Source organism: Athene cunicularia (assembly GCF_003259725.1).
Source record: "Athene cunicularia isolate RWA chromosome 1 unlocalized genomic scaffold, athCun1 chr1_part1, whole genome shotgun sequence".
In the NCBI taxonomy this organism is placed as follows: domain Eukaryota; kingdom Metazoa; phylum Chordata; class Aves; order Strigiformes; family Strigidae; genus Athene; species Athene cunicularia.
Genome location: NW_020799091.1, coordinates 84,761,488 through 84,781,791, shown reverse-complemented (window position 1 = coordinate 84,781,791; position 20,304 = coordinate 84,761,488). Strand labels below are relative to the sequence as shown.

Here is a 20,304-nt window from a genome sequence, read left to right as displayed (position 1 = left end):
GAGGCTTTCACAGCTAAGGAAATCCAAGAGGAAGGTAGGGTTAGATCCAATGGGATGGTGGGATTTGCTAGTCTGTATGTGCTAGAACTGGTAACTGCTCCTGGCTCTTCCTCACAGCACCCAGAAATGGGTGTATTTGTTCTCCAGTGCCCTGCCTGTCTCTGGTACTCAACGTACAGTGTCATGATGAGCAGTGGATGAACGTCAGGTAGATGGAGAAAATAAGAAAACAAATCAAGTCACAAGCAGATTGCTGGCACCTCGGCGCAACAGCTTCTTACTGTGAAAAGTTGCCCAATGCCAGTCTGGCTGCAGGACGAACCAACATGAGGAGTGAGTCAGCATTTCCTAAAGGTATCCAGTGAGAGTAAACTAATTGGACTGACGAGACCTGGGGCAGCAGACACACCACCTCCACGTTCCACCTCCTCCCTTCTCAGGCTGGTACAGATGGCAGCGACACCCAACAGCACTTTTGCCATCAGGTTACTGGGGGCAAGGGGTTGCCAGCGGGTCACACATGCCACTCAAGCAGGATGGCCTGTGCCGGGTGAGCTATTAGCAAAATTAATTATTCCCACATGTGCAGTTTTAAGGGGACTGAAGCAATCTTAGAGCAAAGGGAGAAACAGCCTTATCCCCACTGCTGGCCGGGGCCAGCCCCACCAGGGAGCAGCGGGTGGAAGAGCTGGGGCAGGTGTCGGGGAGGGGCAGAGCCCCCACCCAGGCCATTGCCCTGCCCGGGTGCTCACCCATCCCGGCAGGAGGGGAAGGGAGCTGGGCTCCCACCAGCCACAAGCGCAACGGTGGCACCTCCGGGGCTTCGTGCCCCAAAAGCAGCAGCATCAGGAAACGTATTTTATAAATTTTGATGAGAGCGGTACACTACCTCATTCGGACTCGAGGTTTGGTGGGGGCTTTCTGGGACAGCGTAGTAGCATTTAGTAGGTAACCACCTTGCTGAAAAACATTAAGGCATTATAAGAAGTTTAACAGATATGAATCCCTTACTATAAAAACAGGCATTAAAATGGATTTCAAAGACGTGCCATCCCTGCCTTTCACAGACTTGCTCATAAAGGTACATTTCAACCGAATGAGGGACTGAATAACCCACACCCCAGTACTACACAACATGAGCTGAAAAATGGAGAGCAGAAAAATAAGTTGAAGAGCACTAGAGATGCAGAGGCCTGTGCCCCTCAGAACAACGCTTGATCTCAGTACTGGCATCAAATAGACTAAACGTTCATTAACAGGAAAATATTTTGAATTTTATTTTTTCACGTTATTATCAAGTACACAATTACAATAATGTCACACATCCCTATATGATTCTATGTATTTTGTTTTTTCTTTTGTCTTTTTTACAAAGTGTACAGAGGGAAGGACGTATACAATATTTAACAGGGTATTTTCTACAGAACAATAATTTATATTATGTCCTTGTAAAAATCTGTACCTTTTTTAAACATTAAACTGAAACATCCATTTTATAGCATTTGCTAAGCAAATTATTTAAGAATTAAAACTAACCTGTAACTAATGTCAGTACATTAACAATAACTATGTCATTTTCTCTTTATACAGACAAATACATTTTACAAAATCCACTTGACCAAACCCTTAATATTTAAAAAAAAAAAGTTTCAACATTGTGCTTTAAAAAAAAAAAAGTGTGTATGATTCCAGGCTACGTAAGAGAAAGAAAAATGTGTAAAATTGTGTTCTTTGTCTTTCAGCTTATTTAAAAAAATAAAGTTCAAAATGGCTAAAATCCTCGGCAATGCTATGGGAATTTATGCAGATTTTGTACACTTCTCAGGTTTCCAGTTAGAACAAGCTTGAACATAAGAGGGGAAAAAACCAAAGTTGCAGGAAAGTAGCGTGCAAGACGCAAATGGAAAAATCTCTACTGGGTTTTACTGCATCTGATTTGGCAATCAGTAGTCAAGAGACAGCTACGGCCATGTAGAAAATCCACTGACTTCACCGGGGATTTCAAGGAAGGCACAGTGCAGCACATCTAGGTATTACACACTACAGGTTCACGGCCCGTTAGTAGCAATATTACACAAGAGCATGTTGGACAAGTCTAGGGGCACCGTCACGCAGGCATCAAAAGAAAAAAAACATTATACAATAAAGGTAGTGACATGGCATTTGACTCTCCTGAACTGCAAACTACACAAAAGTATTCAGGCTTACAGTGAAACTGACGGGCTGAGCAGTAGGAGCAGGGCTCGGCAACAAAACAAAATACAACACCCTTAGTAGACCCACATCCAGAAGGAAACCTTTGTCCCTTTATCACTCCAAACCTGAAATCACCACTAAAATTCCTGTTGGATTTCAATAGGAAGTTTACCTGCCTAGAAGCAAAGAGCCTACACTGGGCCAGGCTCGGACCCCTTTCCATTAGTGAATTGTGGTTTACAAATCTATCCTAATCTCACAGGCAGCCGGGTCCAAATTCTGCAATCCATTGTCAACCACTGGCTTTGGTGGGAATGTGAGCAAGGGGAGTGGGGCTGGGTCCTAAACTCTGGCATGTAATTAAATGGCTTGGGGATTTTGCTCCACAGTTGTTGTTAAGGTACATTTATGCTGCAATTAGCAAATGTCATGGCGCTATTTTATAATAGTCTTCAGGTGGCAAAATTGCATATAATAATTGTAATGTTCTCCCAGCTGTTTACAAACAGATTAGAAGAACTGGGTTAATTCTGGATATTGTACTAATCGATAAACAGCAGCTTAACACATCTGCTAATGGCTCAGGAAAAACATTCAATTTAGAAACAGTTGTTACTATCATAAGTTACTTTTCTTATTAAGCATATCTACATTAAAACATCTCTGCTCCTTATGAATGCATCTGCCTCACTCCATCCCCCTCTGAAGCTCTCACTGTATGTGTCTTGTTTGCAAAATCGAGGCACCTCTTGGTCTTAAATTTTATTCTAAAACAACTCACAATAAAAAAAATGTGACTTGAACCACAAACTGTTCTTTCAAAGAAATACTAATACACATAAAAGCATTGTGTTGAGGTACGATTACCAGCACATACAGACAGTTGTGATCTATTAACTCTGCAAACGAAACAACAGTATTTTATGTTTCCAACATTAAGACAGCTGTAAATTGAAAAAAACCCAACTAATTTGTAACACGCAAAACCTTTAAAAGACAAAGAAGCACAGAACAATAAATGTAGTATTTAAGCACACTTTTAAAATCATCAGATAAAGGTAACAAATGCCCCAAATAATTTTTTAAAAATTCATCTCTCTGAAACCTGAATTAAAACGCAGAATAGATTTCCGCAATAAAGTTAGATGTGTAACTCCTCAAATGGAAAATAGTTAACCTGCTACAAAGTCTGTATAATCAAAACAAGACAATCAAGGTGGGCCCTAGTGACTTTATCTTCAACATCACAATTCCCCATTTTATACACACCTCTGACAATTTCATCAAGAGAAATTCCATATTTTAAAATTCACGACAAAACTGCATTAACATGGACACTGTGAGTATCAACGAGGTCAGTAAGATAAATATACTTAAATAAACTATTACGGTTGAAAAATTCAGTAAGAGACAGGGTTTACTTTATTAAATGCAACTTTATTGTTGCCATCTTTTCTTCATTTATTAAACAAACTGAATAGAATTCAGAACACGCTATTGAACAAAAGGTATAAAAGTCAACTAGAAGCAATAATCCTATTTTTATACAGCAACAAATCAAATGCACAGTATGTTTTTTTTTGTTGTTGTTTTTTTTGTGTGTGATCGCAGGTGATTGGCTTTAAAATAAGCTAACTGCCTGAAAGGCAAAATTCCTTTCTAATTCCAGCCGTAAGTCTGTGAAAGAGACTTTAAGGCAGCCCAACATCTTTATGATGCCGCATAATGTGCTGGTTCTTCTCTGAAGGCCTTCGGAAACCTTTCTTGCAGTACTCACAACGGTGAGGGTAGTCTTTTGTATGAATGGAAATAACATGCCGTTTGAAGCCTGAGGCGTCTGTAGTGCTATACTCACAGTACTCACATTGATAAACTTTCCTGCCACTGTGTGTTTTCATGTGTTTTTTCAGCTCGTTTTGTTGCCTAAAGCCCTTTCTACATCTCTTGCACCTGAATGGAAGATCCTTTGTGTGAACTGAGAGTATGTGGCGACTCAGAATGAACGGATCTGCAATCTTAAAGTCACAATGTCTGCATTGGTGCAATTTTTTACCCTTGTGAGCCGCCACGTGTTTTTTCAGTTCCGAAGGCCTGTGAAAGCCTTTATCACACATATCACACTTATGAGGGTAGTCTTTTGTGTGGACTGAAATTATGTGTCGTTTCAGATCACTCGAGTTTGAGCTCTTATGATCACAATGCAAACACTGATGTGTTTTACTTTCTTGATGCATAAGCGTATGCTGCTGTAGCTCTTTGGTATCTGAAAAAGTCTGGAAACAAATATCGCACTTTAATGGCGTTTCCTTACTGTGTTTAGTCTTTACATGAGTTTTCAAGTTAGAAGAGTCGGCAGATCGGTATTCACAATATTGGCACTGGTATGGTTTTTCACCAGTGTGGATTCGCATGTGCTTCTTGAGCTCTGATGGATGGCGAAATCCTTTGCCACACTCCACGCAAATATGAGGAAAGTTCTTGCTGTGGACAGCTAAAAGGTGATGACTCAGTAATCCTTGTTCTGCTGTCTCATAATCGCAGAATTTGCACTTGTGCATTTTATTAACTCCTTTGTCCCTGTGCACCATCTTGTGAGTAAATAAAGTTCCTGCATGAGAGAAGCTTTTCCCACACTCATCGCACTCAATAAGCTTTTCTGTTTTGTTGGTCAGCTTGTGACTCTCCAAGTGGTTATGTAAACTTATTTTTTTATTCGTAGTGTAATCACAGTCTGTACATCTGTATTTCTTCTTAGTAAGAAGGTGCTCCGGGTGGTTTTTCATGTGCCTTTTCAAGAAACCTCTAGATTTAAATTTCTTTCCACAAATCATGCAAGGATAGACTGTCAATGGATGACCATCAGGGCCAATGATTATTGCTGAAAAACAACACAGAACCCTTTGTCAATATTATACAACAATTATACACTTCAATCAATGTTGTAGTTCAACCTTAACAATAAGCTGAATTGTTAAATAAGATCAGACACATATACTTTATCATAAACAAGCCTGTTACTGGGTTAGGTAGAAGAAATTGAGGGAATTACTACTTTCATTCATTTTTATTATCAGGAGAAAGAAAATACTGTTTTTCAGTGGAGATGACCAAAGCATCACCCAGCTGTTCTTCACCTCAAATAATTCTATTTGAAGAATTCTGACTGAGTTCACACATTAAATACACTCAGAAACCAACACTGGTGCAAAGAACAGCAGCCAACTCACTGAACTGAGTACTACATAGTAAGCTTAGCACATGATCTTCTTTGACTTTCCACGAATCTGTAGATAAAGTTTAATCTGGCAGTTTAATCATCTAACGCTGACTACAATTCACATGTCGCCAAACCAACACCTCCTCTTGTGCCATCTGTCACAGTTACAAATCTGAAGAGGTATCAAGCAGGAATCAATGAGAACACATTTCACACACGGACACCTCAGAGCTTTGGAACTTACTTGCACTCATCCATCAACCTCATTTGTTTACTCTGAATTTGTCTAGGCATGCTAAAAAGCTCTCTCTTCCAAAAATGGTTTAGAAGGAGAACTGACTAAGTAGCTGGAAATAGAAAAAGCAAGCTTTAAGATTAAAATTTCCTGGTTTACTGATTCAGTACTCGACAAAACAGAACTCCTACAGCTAAGTCACAATTTGGAAAGAAACTTTTAGTTAGTATCATTTAAGGCAAGGCTACTAAAGAAAACAGTTGTATGCTTTTTCAACTTTATCAGACCAAACAGATCATTCAGTTCATAATACAGTTCAACAGCAGAAACCAAATGCCAAAGCATCACATCTGTTCTTACAGATGGAAGTAAGAACACCAGCATGAACATCAAGGCAATGTATTTCATGATTAAAACAGAAAATGCTGTAGAAGTTACACTAACAAATGTAATATATAATGTTCAGAATTTTTCAGTTCCTATTGAGCTGATATAATGAAATGTATTGTTCTATATATTTTCAATAAAGACAAAAAGGGTTTTTAGAAAGCACTATTACAAAACACTGTTTAGCTAATATTGCCTTTAAAAAAGTTACATTAAACATTAAAATTGGTGTGGGAAGTTAAATATATAGGTTTTTAACCTTTTACTACGATACTGATTTTTTCCTACATCAGAGATGGTTTTCTTTAAAACCACCCCCCAAAATCCAAACCAACAATGTATTAAAAAACTTTACAACAAAATACACACTTATTTATGATGTAAAAGTGTTGCAAATTAAATGATTCCCCAAATAATCACTGTTTTTTACAAGACATTGCACATGCTATCAGCAAAGTACATTGTTTATGGATAAGTGCTTAGAGGAATGAGAGTATAGGCAGCCAGCACATACTCACCTGTTTGATACTGCCTGGACTCAGGTCTCCTTTTTTTCTTTGGTTTTTGCTTAGCCAGTCTCCCAAGTCCAGCTGACTCATCTATGTGCAAAAGAGCACTTGCAGTGCCATTCCGACTTTCAATGCCATCATTATTATTACCTAACAACATAAATTAAAAAGTTACCTACCATCATCACTCTACAGATTATCGGAGTAACAAACTCTACAATGATAATAAAAGAAATTATAAACTATTATCTGGACATTTAATCAAGCTATAATGATGTACAGGATGAGCTGGAAAACATCTCTGTACGCAACTTCTGAATTACGTTTGGTATTATGAACCTGGAAGCAATGGTTTTATTAATCTAATTTTACATGAGTACACAATTTACAGGAATTTATTTCATAAGAGTCCTCCTTCAAATACAGTATTTTTTGCATTTTTTTGGTTGCTAATTATGCCCAAAATGTTTAACAGCAGTAAACAACGGTATGTCACAATATTTATTGTGCCAAATTTACTTCTCAGTCCTGAAACACATACATGTGTGAGCTCCCATTCACTTCTGGACATCTGAATTCACCTGACTGAAGTTTCTCACATGTCAAGTTTCAGAACTGGAACTGCGATTAAACAATTGTTCTGAACAGCCCATAAATTTGCACGCAAAGTACACTACTTACTATTTGCACGCCTGATGCTTTAACACTTATAAATTCTTTCTACTGGGAACAAAGAGCATGCTCAGTATTGTATAATAGAAAGAGGGAAACAATCTTTGCCTCACAGAACTTCATGTTTAACACACAAATGGTATCACTGGATGTAAAACAAACATGAAAATTACAAGCAAATATATCTATATATTTGGGAAGGTATTTATTGGCAATCAGTTTAATATTGGTGATATAAGGGCATAAACAAATTTTAATAACAAGTTTTATGGTTTTTACTTGAATCAAGAGAAAGCAACAGTTCCTAGTGAAAGCAAGGCACAAAAATAAGACAGGAAGATTGAAGTGGAAGAAAGTGAAAGATGCTCAATAGCTGTTCCCATTGTAGAGTGCTAAGAATATTCATGATTAATGTAAGAAGACTCAGAGCCAGGAACAGGCACGTGCAGAGCCTGAAGATTCTCATCTATCCGCTAGCTCAAGCTTGGCACAGCAAACATGGCAAGTGATAACATTGAAAACAGAAACCCATTTCACATCTTACACGTCAAAAGTACAGTTTGCAACAGGTGCATGAAGAGTCCTTCTAGACTATAACATGAAACAGGCCCCAAATATTTTGTAAGACTAGAATAGAAGTGCAAGAACTTGCTGGAATATCAAGCACAGTGGGACTGGGCTTTGCTACAACACAGTGACAAAACAAAATCAACATTTTAAGATGCCATTGTTACCAGTTCTTAAATGCTCTTTAAGTGGAGAAGAGTTCTGATAAGCGCAGATGACAAACCTCTGCCATTTTCATCCTTTATTATTTCTTCCCTTCCCTGCCACCTCTCACCTTGCATGCTAGGTTGCTCACTGCTGACAATGCAATCACTCCACTGCTTCCCACATTCTTAAATTCTCCTTTCAATTCCATCTCTCTGTTCTTAATACACCCTGCTCAATTTTCTCCTCCTCCAAAATCACTGCGTGTTCAGTCTACAACTGTTGTTTCGACTTCACTTAATTTCGTTTTTAATTCCCACTCAACCTGGCTTCTGTTCTTTCCTCTTCACTAAAACTGTGGTCACTAGTGTATGTCCAAAGATAAGGCTCTGGGTGCACTGCCATCCATCTCCTGAACAACTTTTAACAAGCGCTGCTCCCTGAAATCTTGCCCTCCCTTGACTTTCATCTGTGATTCCAGCCCCTGTCACATACTCAGCGCTCCCCTGCCATTTGTCTGCTGGCACCATCACCACAATCCACATCATGCAGACACATAACCTAAGTTTTGTCCTCTACTATTTTTTCTGCTTTGTTTAGTAAGAGAAAGGGGCAACTCGGAAACATTTCTAAAATGAGATTTTGGTCTAACAGCTTATGTAAGTCTTGGAAATCAGTCTGTGCACCAGATACTAACTGCTCAGATACTAAAGATCAAGAAAAATGGTTCTGTATGCTGGAAACACACTCAAGGTTTCGCTATAACTTTAAGATGTCTCCCTACAACTTCTCTTTCGTTAATCAATTAATTATTTCCATTAGTGAGATCTCATATTTATACATTCCCTCTAGAAAGCACTTAAAGATGGCTAGAGGTCAGTGTTGCTTTTCACTGAATCTTACATATTTCCATCTGCTCCCCACCCCAATATTCAGTTCTGTTCCCAAGCCAGCTCTTACTGTGTCCTAAAACTGTGAAGGACAGATGTACCTGAGATACAATTTTTCAGCTGAAAGCTCATGTACTTCCCTTTCTACATTGTAAAAATATGGAGGAAAATGCCTGTTAAAACAGGAGTAAAAAAGCCTGCCTTACAGCTTCTCTCTTCTCTTTTTAAGGTTCATTATGCCAAGAAACCACTTAAACTAAAATTTTAAAAACAAAGACAAAACCACAAATACTCCACTACCTTGCAAAAAACAATCCCCAACATTTTGTTATGAACAGTCACCAGTAAGAATTCTTTATTACCTACCATAAGCTGCTGCCCATGCTATGGGCATGAAAGTTTTAATTTCAGTGTCATCAATTTGCTGTTCATGCGCCACTGCTGCATCCTCCTCTCCTACAATCACTTCCATATAAACCTCATCAGCTATTTCTGCGACATCTAAGAGAAAAAGAAGTCAAGAAAAAAATTAATAGGAACACTGCACTGCTGAAAGTGAAAATCCCCGTTCCCGAATGAAGGCCACCTACTTACTTAAGTCTTCATCTTCATGCTGAGAATCATTTACAGTCATGTAAACCATTTTCTCCCTTGGAATACGAATACTGCTATTTTGATCAAGTAATCCAACTGCGTGGTCATTCTCTGGCTCGCTCTCCACAATGTCTACTGTGCCCCCTAATTAAGAAGACCAGAGCAAAATATTTTAAATACACTTTGTTCAAGTTCTATGCTAAACAGCAGAAAATTGAAAGTTTGTCACTCTTTAACATTAGACCCACATCTCTTTACAGATGACTTGAGAGAAACCAGTCTTTAATTATGCAAAATTTCAAATGTCAGGTTTGAGTGTTCTAAAATGAGTGTTATTTTACCTAAATCATCTTCTCCAGGATCTGCTTTGAATATGTAGACCTTGATGACTTCTGGACAAATGCCATCCACTTTACAAGAGCCACTTTCTGACTCTGCTTCCATGGTAATTTCAGCAGAACCTTCGTGTTCTATCTTACCGGCATCATCCACTACAAAAACAAGTTATTGCAATTATGCAGCCATATACAGACAGACAGATATGAAAGACTTTATTACTCAAATTTGGAAGCAGTTCATAATTAAAAAGTTGTGATAAAGAACCTACCCACAAGTATTGTTTTCATACCCTTCAAAACTACAAGAAATACAAAAATAAATTCAAGCCGTATCTTCTAGTTAAGGGGGAAGTGCAACAAGTGCTACAGAGATATGACTAGAAGCATGAGCACACCATCAGACAATGCTAATAATAGGGAAGCAGTGATCTGCAGCAAGATGATGGTAGGAAGAAACTGCATGTTAGTACTTACTCTGTGGCATAATTTCACTTATTCTCAGTTTTAATTGCTTTCTCTTTCACAACTAGTAAGATTTTAACTGTTTTTTTTCAAAACCATTATCTGTTGCTCAAACCTGTCTCTAATGGAATTAGTACTGCTGCTGCCAGTCAGACCTGGTTCCTTGCAAAGTGGTGTTATTAATGCTTCTTCAGCTGACTAGAGAGGAAACCTAAATGAAAACCACAGGAAGAAAATCCTCCACTTTTCTCATTCACTCAACAGCTGAGGGATCCAGCACAGTGACAAAACACTGCCCTGACACTATCGCACTGGTGTACTCATTCAACTGATTGTTCATGGCACCCTCACTGAAAGGGACTCAGACTGGATTTTATGCTATAGTAGCCCTATATACTCTCCTTACTATCATCTCCAATTTTGATCTCTTGCTTTCAGAAGTTCAACGACACCACGCTTCAGTTTGAATTGCCGTAACTTGCCTAGGCCTCCCACATAAACATGGCTAACAGCCAGATTTATGAGGAACACATTTCTGATTTTTAAGACTTACTCTACATAGGCACACACACACCACCCCCCTTCTTATTTTACCAAGCATGGGTTTTCAAGAAAAAAATACTAAATATGTATTCACAAAAATCAAATTCAGCATCTTAACACCTTCAGAGACTCTCCCAACTTCAGAAGCCCCAGAAGTTTCTCGAGTCTTGAGATAAATTTAGTAATTCTTAACGTGACAGCACACTTCTGTAATTTTTGACTTTAGTGTTCATAAAATCACTTTTGGAGGCTGACATGGGTCCCTCAGAGCTGTGTATAGCTTCAGTTCATGACAAGACATGAACTTTATACTAAAAGAAGCCTAAGAACTATCTCATGAATGCTGTAGAATTTTTAACTACCACACCTAGCATATATAAAATACTTAATAAAGTATGTTCATTTTACTGGCACTCACTAAACTAGCCTCATAACTAAATCACAGCTTTACTACTCAGTAAGTGCAACTCTTCACTTCAGGATCAACTTAAAAAAAAGGGGGAAAAAAAATCTCAAAATGTTGCTATTATTATTCTTTTCCTGCCATGAAGTCAATAAATTAGCCTTTAAATTAAACTAGCACATGTTCTGTCTCATGTATCAAAACACAACTGTATTTAAATACAATTTCTCATTATTATTCACCCCAAAATATGAGCAACATTAAATTATGAAGCACTAAAATAATTGATCTCTCTCCTCATCAAAAGAGCAGCAAAAAACCCATCAAATACTCTTATGCCAAGTTCATGATCAATGGCCACTATACAGAACATTTCAAGAAGATGTTTAAAAAATTACTTTGTGTCCTGGGACAACATAAAATCTTGTAGCCGAAACCCCAAAGTATTTCAGAACTAAAAACCTTAAGACATTCTTTTGAATCATGCCAGCAACGCAGTTCAGTTATCGAGTAGACTATTTTGGCATATGCATGAAACACCAAACATCACTGGAACTCTGACAAAAAGAAAACTTGCTTTCGTTCCTACACTAGATCTATGTAGCTGTTCTCCTTTAACTTGGCTGTTTCCAGTGTCACGCACGTGTACTTGGAAAACTTTCAAATCAGCGTAGACTGATTTTACACTGCTCAAGCCAAAGGGGAAGTCTGCCACCAAGCTCAACTGATGCTGGAACATAAGAAAGGAAATTATGGCTGAAGCAATCAGAGAGAAAACAAACCTACATGCACCATATGAAACAGGCTGGTGTCTTTTAACCAAAACAGTTTTTTATTTCCATACCGATATGGAAGGATCCACTGATAACATTCACATAACAGAAGAATTATAGATCTCAAAAATATGCTCGATTTACTCTCTGAAATAAGTTCTCCAAGGTTCAAAAAATCTTTTAAACATGATCTTAAAAAAAATCATTACACAATTTAGTTTGTTTATCCCTGATTTACCTCTACATTCAACAGTGTTTTAAAACATGTAACAACTGGTTTTAAACAGCTCTTAACAGTGCCATTACACTGTAGGGAAATTGATCTGTAGGAATATTAGGCCACTTTTCTCATCCAAAAGGAAAAAGTTTCACTCGATAGGTGGTAATACTTGAAAAACTAGTGTCCCTGAAAGGCTTGAAAAGTAATAGTATTTGCAGTAAAGTAGCAAATGGGTAACAGGAAGGTAAGGGGGGGGGGAGCCAGAGAAAAAGATAGGAAAAAAGATAAAAATCAGAAGAGACAAGGTGAAAGAGAATGGGCACCTATCACACAAAGCAACCTTTCCACGGTATTTTTTCCTATGTCTACATAAGCATTTATGTATACTGATGAACTGATATTCTGGCAGCATTTATGAAATTTGATTTCTATATAACACTTGCCCTGTGTTTGTACATTGTCCACATATGTCGGACTCACAGCCAGAGAAAACGATATTCGTAAATACTCGACTGATCAATGTTTGAAGGAACTCTGATGATTGAATTTTTCACTCAAATTCACAGTCCATCAAGGGATCTCACAAGTACCACACATGACTGATCTTCTCTCACACTGTTGCTCTTTGAAATAACAAAAAAACCCCAAACCAGAAGTACTTAGAAGTGTTAGTTAAGCATGTAAGAGACCACTTCCTTTCAAGTAGAGATGCGGGGCAGTTACTAATCACAGGTCACATGCCAGAAGAAAAATTCATTCCAATGCTGTCATACCCTGTGCCTCCATTTAATTAGATAATAATTGAACACTAAAAACTTTAAATGTATAGTTTTTCCTTCCCTCACTAGCTGGTAGCTTTACTTCAGTAAACAAGTGAATTCAGACTAGTGTTCCAAGTTTTAAAAAAAGAAAAATTATTAGAAATAACATTATTTGAAGTAAATTGCAAGAATGAATTCTATGGTTAGTTTACTGACATTCTTCAGAGACTTCACTGATGAGAGCAACCTGCTCTTTGCATTAGCTTGCTATTAGCTGCAAGAAAACAAAAAACCCTATGCACTTTGCACTTCTCCAATGCTGCAAAAATTGCTTCCATATAAAGATAATGCTTGAATTTTTATTAAAAGCACAAACAGATGAGAAAGGTGTCATACAACATGGAAGATGTGGCATATTTAAAGCCTGTCTAGTTATCATTTACAATACAAGGATATCAACAAAAAGGGACCAACAGATTAAAAAAAAGGAATAAAGAGTAAAGCAAAGAAATATATGATGCAGGCAACACTAATAACAGATGGTTTGTTTAATGTGTTCTATCATGATGACAGCATTTGTCTCCTAGAAAATATTGAATCTAATAAAAAATAAAAAGTCATAAACTATAATGCCCAATGAATAATTCTCATACATCTTTTGTTTAACCATGATACATAATTTTCAAAAAAAAGTTGCTTTTAGTTTTTTATATGTAATATTTAATGGATCAGCAGATACAGACTTTTACGTATAGCCTTGCAGTCTTTTACTCCTAACCAGAAAAATGCAAGTATCTGTAACTGTCTTTTATTTTTTTAATGGTTTTCATAAGCTTCTACATTTACTCTTTCCTACCATTTCTCCTATATATGGGATTAATTAGGAAAATAAAAGGGTTGTAACAGATAAAATTCACTTAAGCACTAAGAAACCTTCCATCATTTTCAAGCACACACTGCTCATTGCCAAGTAACACATCAAAACAATTCTTACATTCTAAGAAAAAGTCTGTCTCTACACCAGTTTAACAGATCTTAAAATCTGTCTATGAAACAATTAGATGAGAATTTTGTCAGCCTTTATGTTTCCAAATTACTCTATTCGCTGCTAAAAAAAATGCATATCATGGGATATTTCCCTGCTTACAAAATAAACAAGCCTATTTAACCATTCTTAATGAAAAAGGCTGTTGATAACTATTGTTTTCTCTAAAACAGATTAAAAGCATGCTGTATTCCCCAAACAGACTTTGTTCAGTTATCTGTGATAGAAACATTTCACTTGTACTGCACTTGATAGCTAAGAATTCCTAGAAGTTATTTTTACCATCCAGGTACTTCTTAAGTGGCAAATCAGGTTTCCTAACCTGTGAGAAAATAGAAATCTGTTCTACTTTGATTTTAATGCCATTGCCATTACACATGAGCAATAGTATACCCTATGTGTCTGAAGCTCCCCTCAGGGCAGCATTCTAGCAGAGAACTTCCTGAGCTCCAAACTGGTATCTAACACTCGTCCCTTTCATCCTGCTCCCCCTAGCACACAAACCAGACTAAGATCTGAGGCACCACTCAGCCCAAGGGCACTCTCATCTCCATCACCTCTCACGGTGACCTCCTGAACAGCCTCAGCTGCAACAACTGTTGGTGCCATTCCACTGGGTCAGACAGAAGCGTGGCAGCAAGTTCTACCTCACAGAAAGAAATATGTGATTTCCTGCACCTTTACAAACCTCCAGGGAAAAAAGAGGAAGGTACTTATTCACACTAAAAAACCCAAATAACGGCATTTTGTTTTCTTGACTAGAAGTCTACTGGATGGCCTTAATGAAGGCATGAACTTTACGGCTTTGTTGATCAGATCCATTGCTTTCAACTTAAACATCCAACAAGGATGAGAAAAGATAGGTTTCAACCTTGACCTATGAAAAGATGTAATCATTATTCTGAATACCCTGGGTTGTGACTCCTGTAATGAAAAAGTGTTAATTCAGACACGACAAACAAAAGACATGTCTAACTCAACAGTGAAGTAAGGATATGGATGGACATTTACACAGCCCCTGTATTTGCAACCATCATATAACTTCCTAAAACTGCAGTTTAAACTTTGTGAGGCTACCCTCTAGGCCCCCCATGTCAAAACCTCCTTTGTGTCTCACCATTTTTACTGCAGTTAAATATATCACAGCACAACTTTTTGTCTTATGGAACGAGTTCACGCCGGAGTATGTCTTTGCCAAACTGAATAAAATCAGACAAGCAAAAAATCTTCATTTCTGTCTTATGGCCAGGCATAAGGCATTACTTTCCTTGGCTAGAAAATGCAGAGGGTTTTTTGTTGTTGTTTTGACAAACATCAGCTAATCTCACCATTACTATTTCATTATGGAGAAATGATTTTCCAAGCCTTAAAATTTGCTACTAAATAATTAGTAGCAGTGTGAGCCAGAATACAATTTACCCTTTCCTGACCAAACTCATGAACTGGCTTGTTATGGCATATGTGAAAGAAACTCATTTATCAAACTTCCTTGAACCCTTTCCAAGCTACTAACTAGTAGCAGTTTGCATTCTTTGTTGAATGAATACCTGATTCTGCTCTGCTGTTAAGTGCCCCAAATCCACCATGGACCAAAAATGAAGCTTGAGGGCAAAGCCAAAGTACCAAAGAAAAAAGCTGAATACATCAAAAGGTGATACTATAAGCTGTGCCAAGAAACATTATCTTGGAAATGAATAAAGCAAAGGTGTATCAATGCAAAAGCTAAATTAAATCTAAATGGGAAAAGGAGTATTAAAATACTGAGTTTATTGAAGCAAAGTCACAGAATGAAACCCACAGGGACTGTACTCTTTGAAAAGACAAACCAGTCTGAAACCAAGAAAGAAGGTAGAAACACAACATTTTTAAAACTACACATAGATTAGCAATTTCAAAACAGGTATTTTCAGGATAAACCTAAGAAAATTATCTTATTTTATGAAAATCTACGTAGATTCAGTTAATTAAGAACAAATACGGAAATGCTTAATGAGAGTCACAAGATAAGAAGATAGCAAAAAGATTTTGCCGGTAACTTCCACTGAGTAATATAGACTGAGAAACCTATAGCAGAAAGAACACAAAGTGCCTTGGAAATGACTCGCCAAAAGACAACAGGCAAAAGTATCCTGAAGAACAGAGTCTAGCTCCCAGACCTGTGAAGCAGCTACATTTGGCTACTGTAATGGCAGACAAGATTACATTCCAACATCTGCCCTAGCAGTTCAGGGAGGTTTGCCAAGCTTGAATTTGTAGGTTAGGATGAAAAAAAAATCAAAAACTAGGCTGATGTTACCACCTTTTAAAAACCACCTAACACTAAGGGTAACCAAAGAACCGAGACAGTCAACAGAGCACATAGACTGCCGATGCAAAAAAAAACAACCACCACCCAACACAAAACAAAAAAAACCCTAATTCAAATAATGTTTTCCATACAATGAAGAGACTATTTGGCAAGATAGTCTTTACTTGAGGGAAAAGCACTAGACTCTGACTGACTTCACAACCAGAAGAACTTGTTATGCAGGCTTTAAACACAGTAGGTGGTAATAGGGAACTTCCCTTTAAAATGAACTGTAGAACATACCTCCCATTTTAAACATAAATAGAAAGGATGCATGTTTTGTAGCAAAACAATTGTTTTAAATGGCTTATATAAGGTTCTGAATCTAAACAAAGTACACTACAAGACTATCAAGAGGCATTTAATATTAAATAAAATATGAAACTTCAAAAATACATGACTGAAAATTGAGAGTATACCAGTGCACCTAAACAATTGAATTCCCGTGTTTTCTGCCAGTTACCACCTGTTGATGACTGGTACATCTAAGAAGACCTCCTAGCTGGGTGGGTATTTCAGGAATCATGGCATCTACCAAAACAGTGTGTCCTCATTCAGCCATGGGCAACAGCTGAATAAGACATTTATCTACCCACTCCTCTCACTTGAAATTACAGACACAGTTTGCAAACTGTTCTGTGACAGCAGCCCCAGAGGCCTCACTCTGCTGCTCATGCTGCAGGATGACAACCTGCAGGGAAAGTGTGAGCAGAGACAGGAGCAACAGCATCTTAAAGAGCTACAGTTAGGGATAAGAAACAGGTAAGGATCACCACCAGAGTCTTTACACAGTCAGGCCTCGATTATCCATAGGTAGATTATCCACTTTGTTGCCTAACTATGATGAAGGTGCAGAAACATTTGAGCTGCTTTCATCTGATCCCACTCAGGTTCAGAATCAGGAAGTTACATCTGTATGATACTGTACAGAGTGCATTTATTAGTCTGGATAAATACTATTTTAAAGAACAGCATCCCTGACCTACTTCACCTCAGCATGAGCTTGCAGCTTAATTTCACAATATTTTGTGTTATCTGTATTTTGCATTATCCCATTTCATTGTTTTCCCAGATAATAGAGAATTAACTGTACCTCATATAAACTCAAAACATGGCTGCACAAGGTTACTCAAGGAACTCAAGAGATGATAAATTAAGAAATGCAGTGATCCTAGGTAAGGAGAAGCAACATTAAAATCCATAAGCACAGAATATAAAATTAAAACAATACATTTCAAAAAAGTGTCCAAAGGTGAAAAAAAAAAGTTTTAAAAAAGTAACTGAAGCAGAGCATGAAGTATACCTCATCAATGAAGTCATTTAATGCTAGACAACAGAGAAGTGCCTGAAATGGCAATTAAACAAACCAGTCTAACAAAGCTTTTCTACTTCTGTTAAAAACAAATGTTCAGCAGTGACGCTCTGATGCTCCTAGGTGCTTCAGTGAGTAATCACTATAATAAGTAACATTCTTAAGAGTAAGCTCTAGTTCACACAAATGGACATCTGCAGTAGAAAAAAGCATTGACTACATGCTCTGCTTTTCTCCACCCTCTTAAGTCTTTTGAAATATAATTTAAATGGATTGTGCCACTGTTCCTAAGGGAGATATTCATGGTTGCTCCTCAGCTATGAGCTGCAATAGCTACTCTTTTTGTTAGCAGCATACCACTTCCCTTTGCTTAATCAAGAGAAGAAAACACATCCTAAGAGCAAAAACCATGTTGTTGTCTGTACCTAATTATAAATGGGGTCGAAGGGGTGGGGACTGAGCAAAAAGCAAGACAAGGATAACCAATTGTCATTTGGACTTCCAAAAAATAGGTATTTTTACTTTCCCTTTTCCATTAAATAATTTTTTCTTGTATTCTTAATGTCTTGGCAGTAATCTTAGTAACCTGCATATATATGCATTTTCAAACAGTGTCACATTTATTTTCCTTCAGTTCTTACTAAGTATATGATATTTAGTTTACTGGAATTCTTACTCTTTTGTTCATATGCTAAAAATGCTACAGAAATAATTTATAATTGGACATCCATTTGCCAGCATGTCTCTCCATTAGCTTCACCAGGATTTTTAGCTAGTACATGTTCCTAAAAATACCCCTATTTGAGATCTGCAAGATCTGCATTTCATTAAATAATACAGAATTTCTGGTTTTGGTACTGTCACATAAGACCTCCCTCAGGTACTTCAAGCACCATCTAGGCCTATAACATAAGAATGTGGATGACTTTACCCAGACACTTACAGGAAATCATAAGGTAATCTTCACAGTTGCCCTTTTCATCTTGATGTTCCACAGGGATCCCATTGGCATCGATCACTGCCTCTGATGCACAGTCTGCCACCAAGACTTCCTCAGAAACAACATCTGTTCCCAGAGTAGCACTGACAATATCTGTTTCTTCAACATTATCATGAACTACATGTTCTACATGTCCAACTTCAGGTACATGCATTGACTCACTTGTCAGTACATGTTCTGGTATAGACATTGCTTCTGCTGTAATGTCAGAAGCTAAAACATCATCTGGGACAGTGCAATGGGCCAAAGAAACCTCTTCAGCTACGTCTGTGTCCAACACTTGTTCAGGAATAATGACAGTTTCAGATACATCTGGCTCCTCCATGATGTCTGGACACTGAACATCCTCGATAACAACATCCTCAATGACATCTTGGATTACTACAGAATCTGGATCATCAGGAACAAAATTATGCACAGTTATATCTGAGTCGACTACATCTGAAACAAACACTGTTTCCTGTACTTCCACAACAATCTGATCTCCATCCATATGTGCTGCATCAGCTCCTGAAAAACACAATTAAAATAGCAGTTAAATTGTAAAACTAACTCAGGTGAGGTGGTTAATAAACGAAATTATTTCTATTTTACTTCAACTTTTACACAATGCTGCAATTTAGTCCAGCAGGCATAACAGCCTATGAGCAATTAAGATAGGCAGATATACAGGAAGCTGATAAAGCAAGTCTTCAGTAGATGCTAATATAACAAAGATGAACAACATTTTCTCTCCTGGAAAAGATGACCAATTTTTAGACTCTCCCCCAATATCCAAACAACTATTACTTGACAGAACAGTAGCTCATTCATATTGCTCTGAATAATAAAAACAATCAAAAATCAAAAGTAACTACTCTATACAAAATCATGGATGTAGCACAGCACTTTTAAGCAAAGACAAAATAAATGACAGTAAATTGCATCTAATGCAAACACTCTTATCTACATATTATCTCCTGACAGACCTGTTGGATCAAAAAATGCATTTGGCTCATGTGGCTGCAATTCAAGCCCATCTTCATCCATGGCCTTTAACTCTCATCAGTCACAGTGTCTGTAGAAGGTAAAGAAGAAAGGTTATTTAACGCATATTATGCTGTGAAGGTTGCCTTTACCCGTGTTCTGAAAAGCAGAAATTTTGGATGCATTTAAAAAGTTTACAGATAACAACTCTTTAAGATGGGCCAAATTTACTCGTGTACCTCCAGTTGGGTTCCAGAAATACTACCCTAGAACACCAAGCACCCAGGGTCTGAGTAAGAGCCGTTTCAACACTCCAGGTCCATTTCTCAAAACACCACAGCTCCACAAACACAGAAGCAGCTGATATAGGGATATGAAAATATGATTTCCTTGTAATCTTACAAAGAAAAAAAAAAAAAGGCAAAGCCTAGACAAGTTCACACTCAAGTATTTTTGGATGGTGAGGAATACAGCACTGTCAAATCAATAAAGCTCAATAAGGTAAATTAAAGGTAGACAACTAATAATCTGAAATGCACACTGCTTTTGATGTCCCCTGTGTTCACACTTGGGCAGTCAGGAGGAAATTACTCTTATGTCACTTCAAGAATTGAAATCATCAATGGAAACTGCTTCCAGAACATAGCATTCTATGTTTTCGAACCCTAGATGTGTGAATATTTTAAAAATTCCTGCCCCAAGAAAAAGCACCTATTTGCTTTT

General features: G+C 37.6%; 1 protein-coding gene across 1 annotated transcript; it reads right to left on the bottom strand.

Annotated features, from left to right (window-relative positions):
- Nucleotides 1–1,252: 1,252 nt before the first annotated feature.
- Nucleotides 1,253–19,672, bottom strand: ZFX (zinc finger protein X-linked). Its single transcript, XM_026845469.1, has 7 exons — nt 19,584–19,672; nt 18,559–19,125; nt 9,753–9,902; nt 9,412–9,555; nt 9,184–9,318; nt 6,554–6,694; nt 1,253–5,074 (listed from the first exon to the last, which is right to left on the bottom strand). The coding sequence occupies exons 1-7, from the start codon at nt 19,642–19,644 to the stop codon at nt 3,888–3,890; spliced, it is 2,385 nt and encodes a 794-aa protein (XP_026701270.1). The 5' UTR covers nt 19,645–19,672; the 3' UTR covers nt 1,253–3,887.
- Nucleotides 19,673–20,304: the final 632 nt, after the last annotated feature.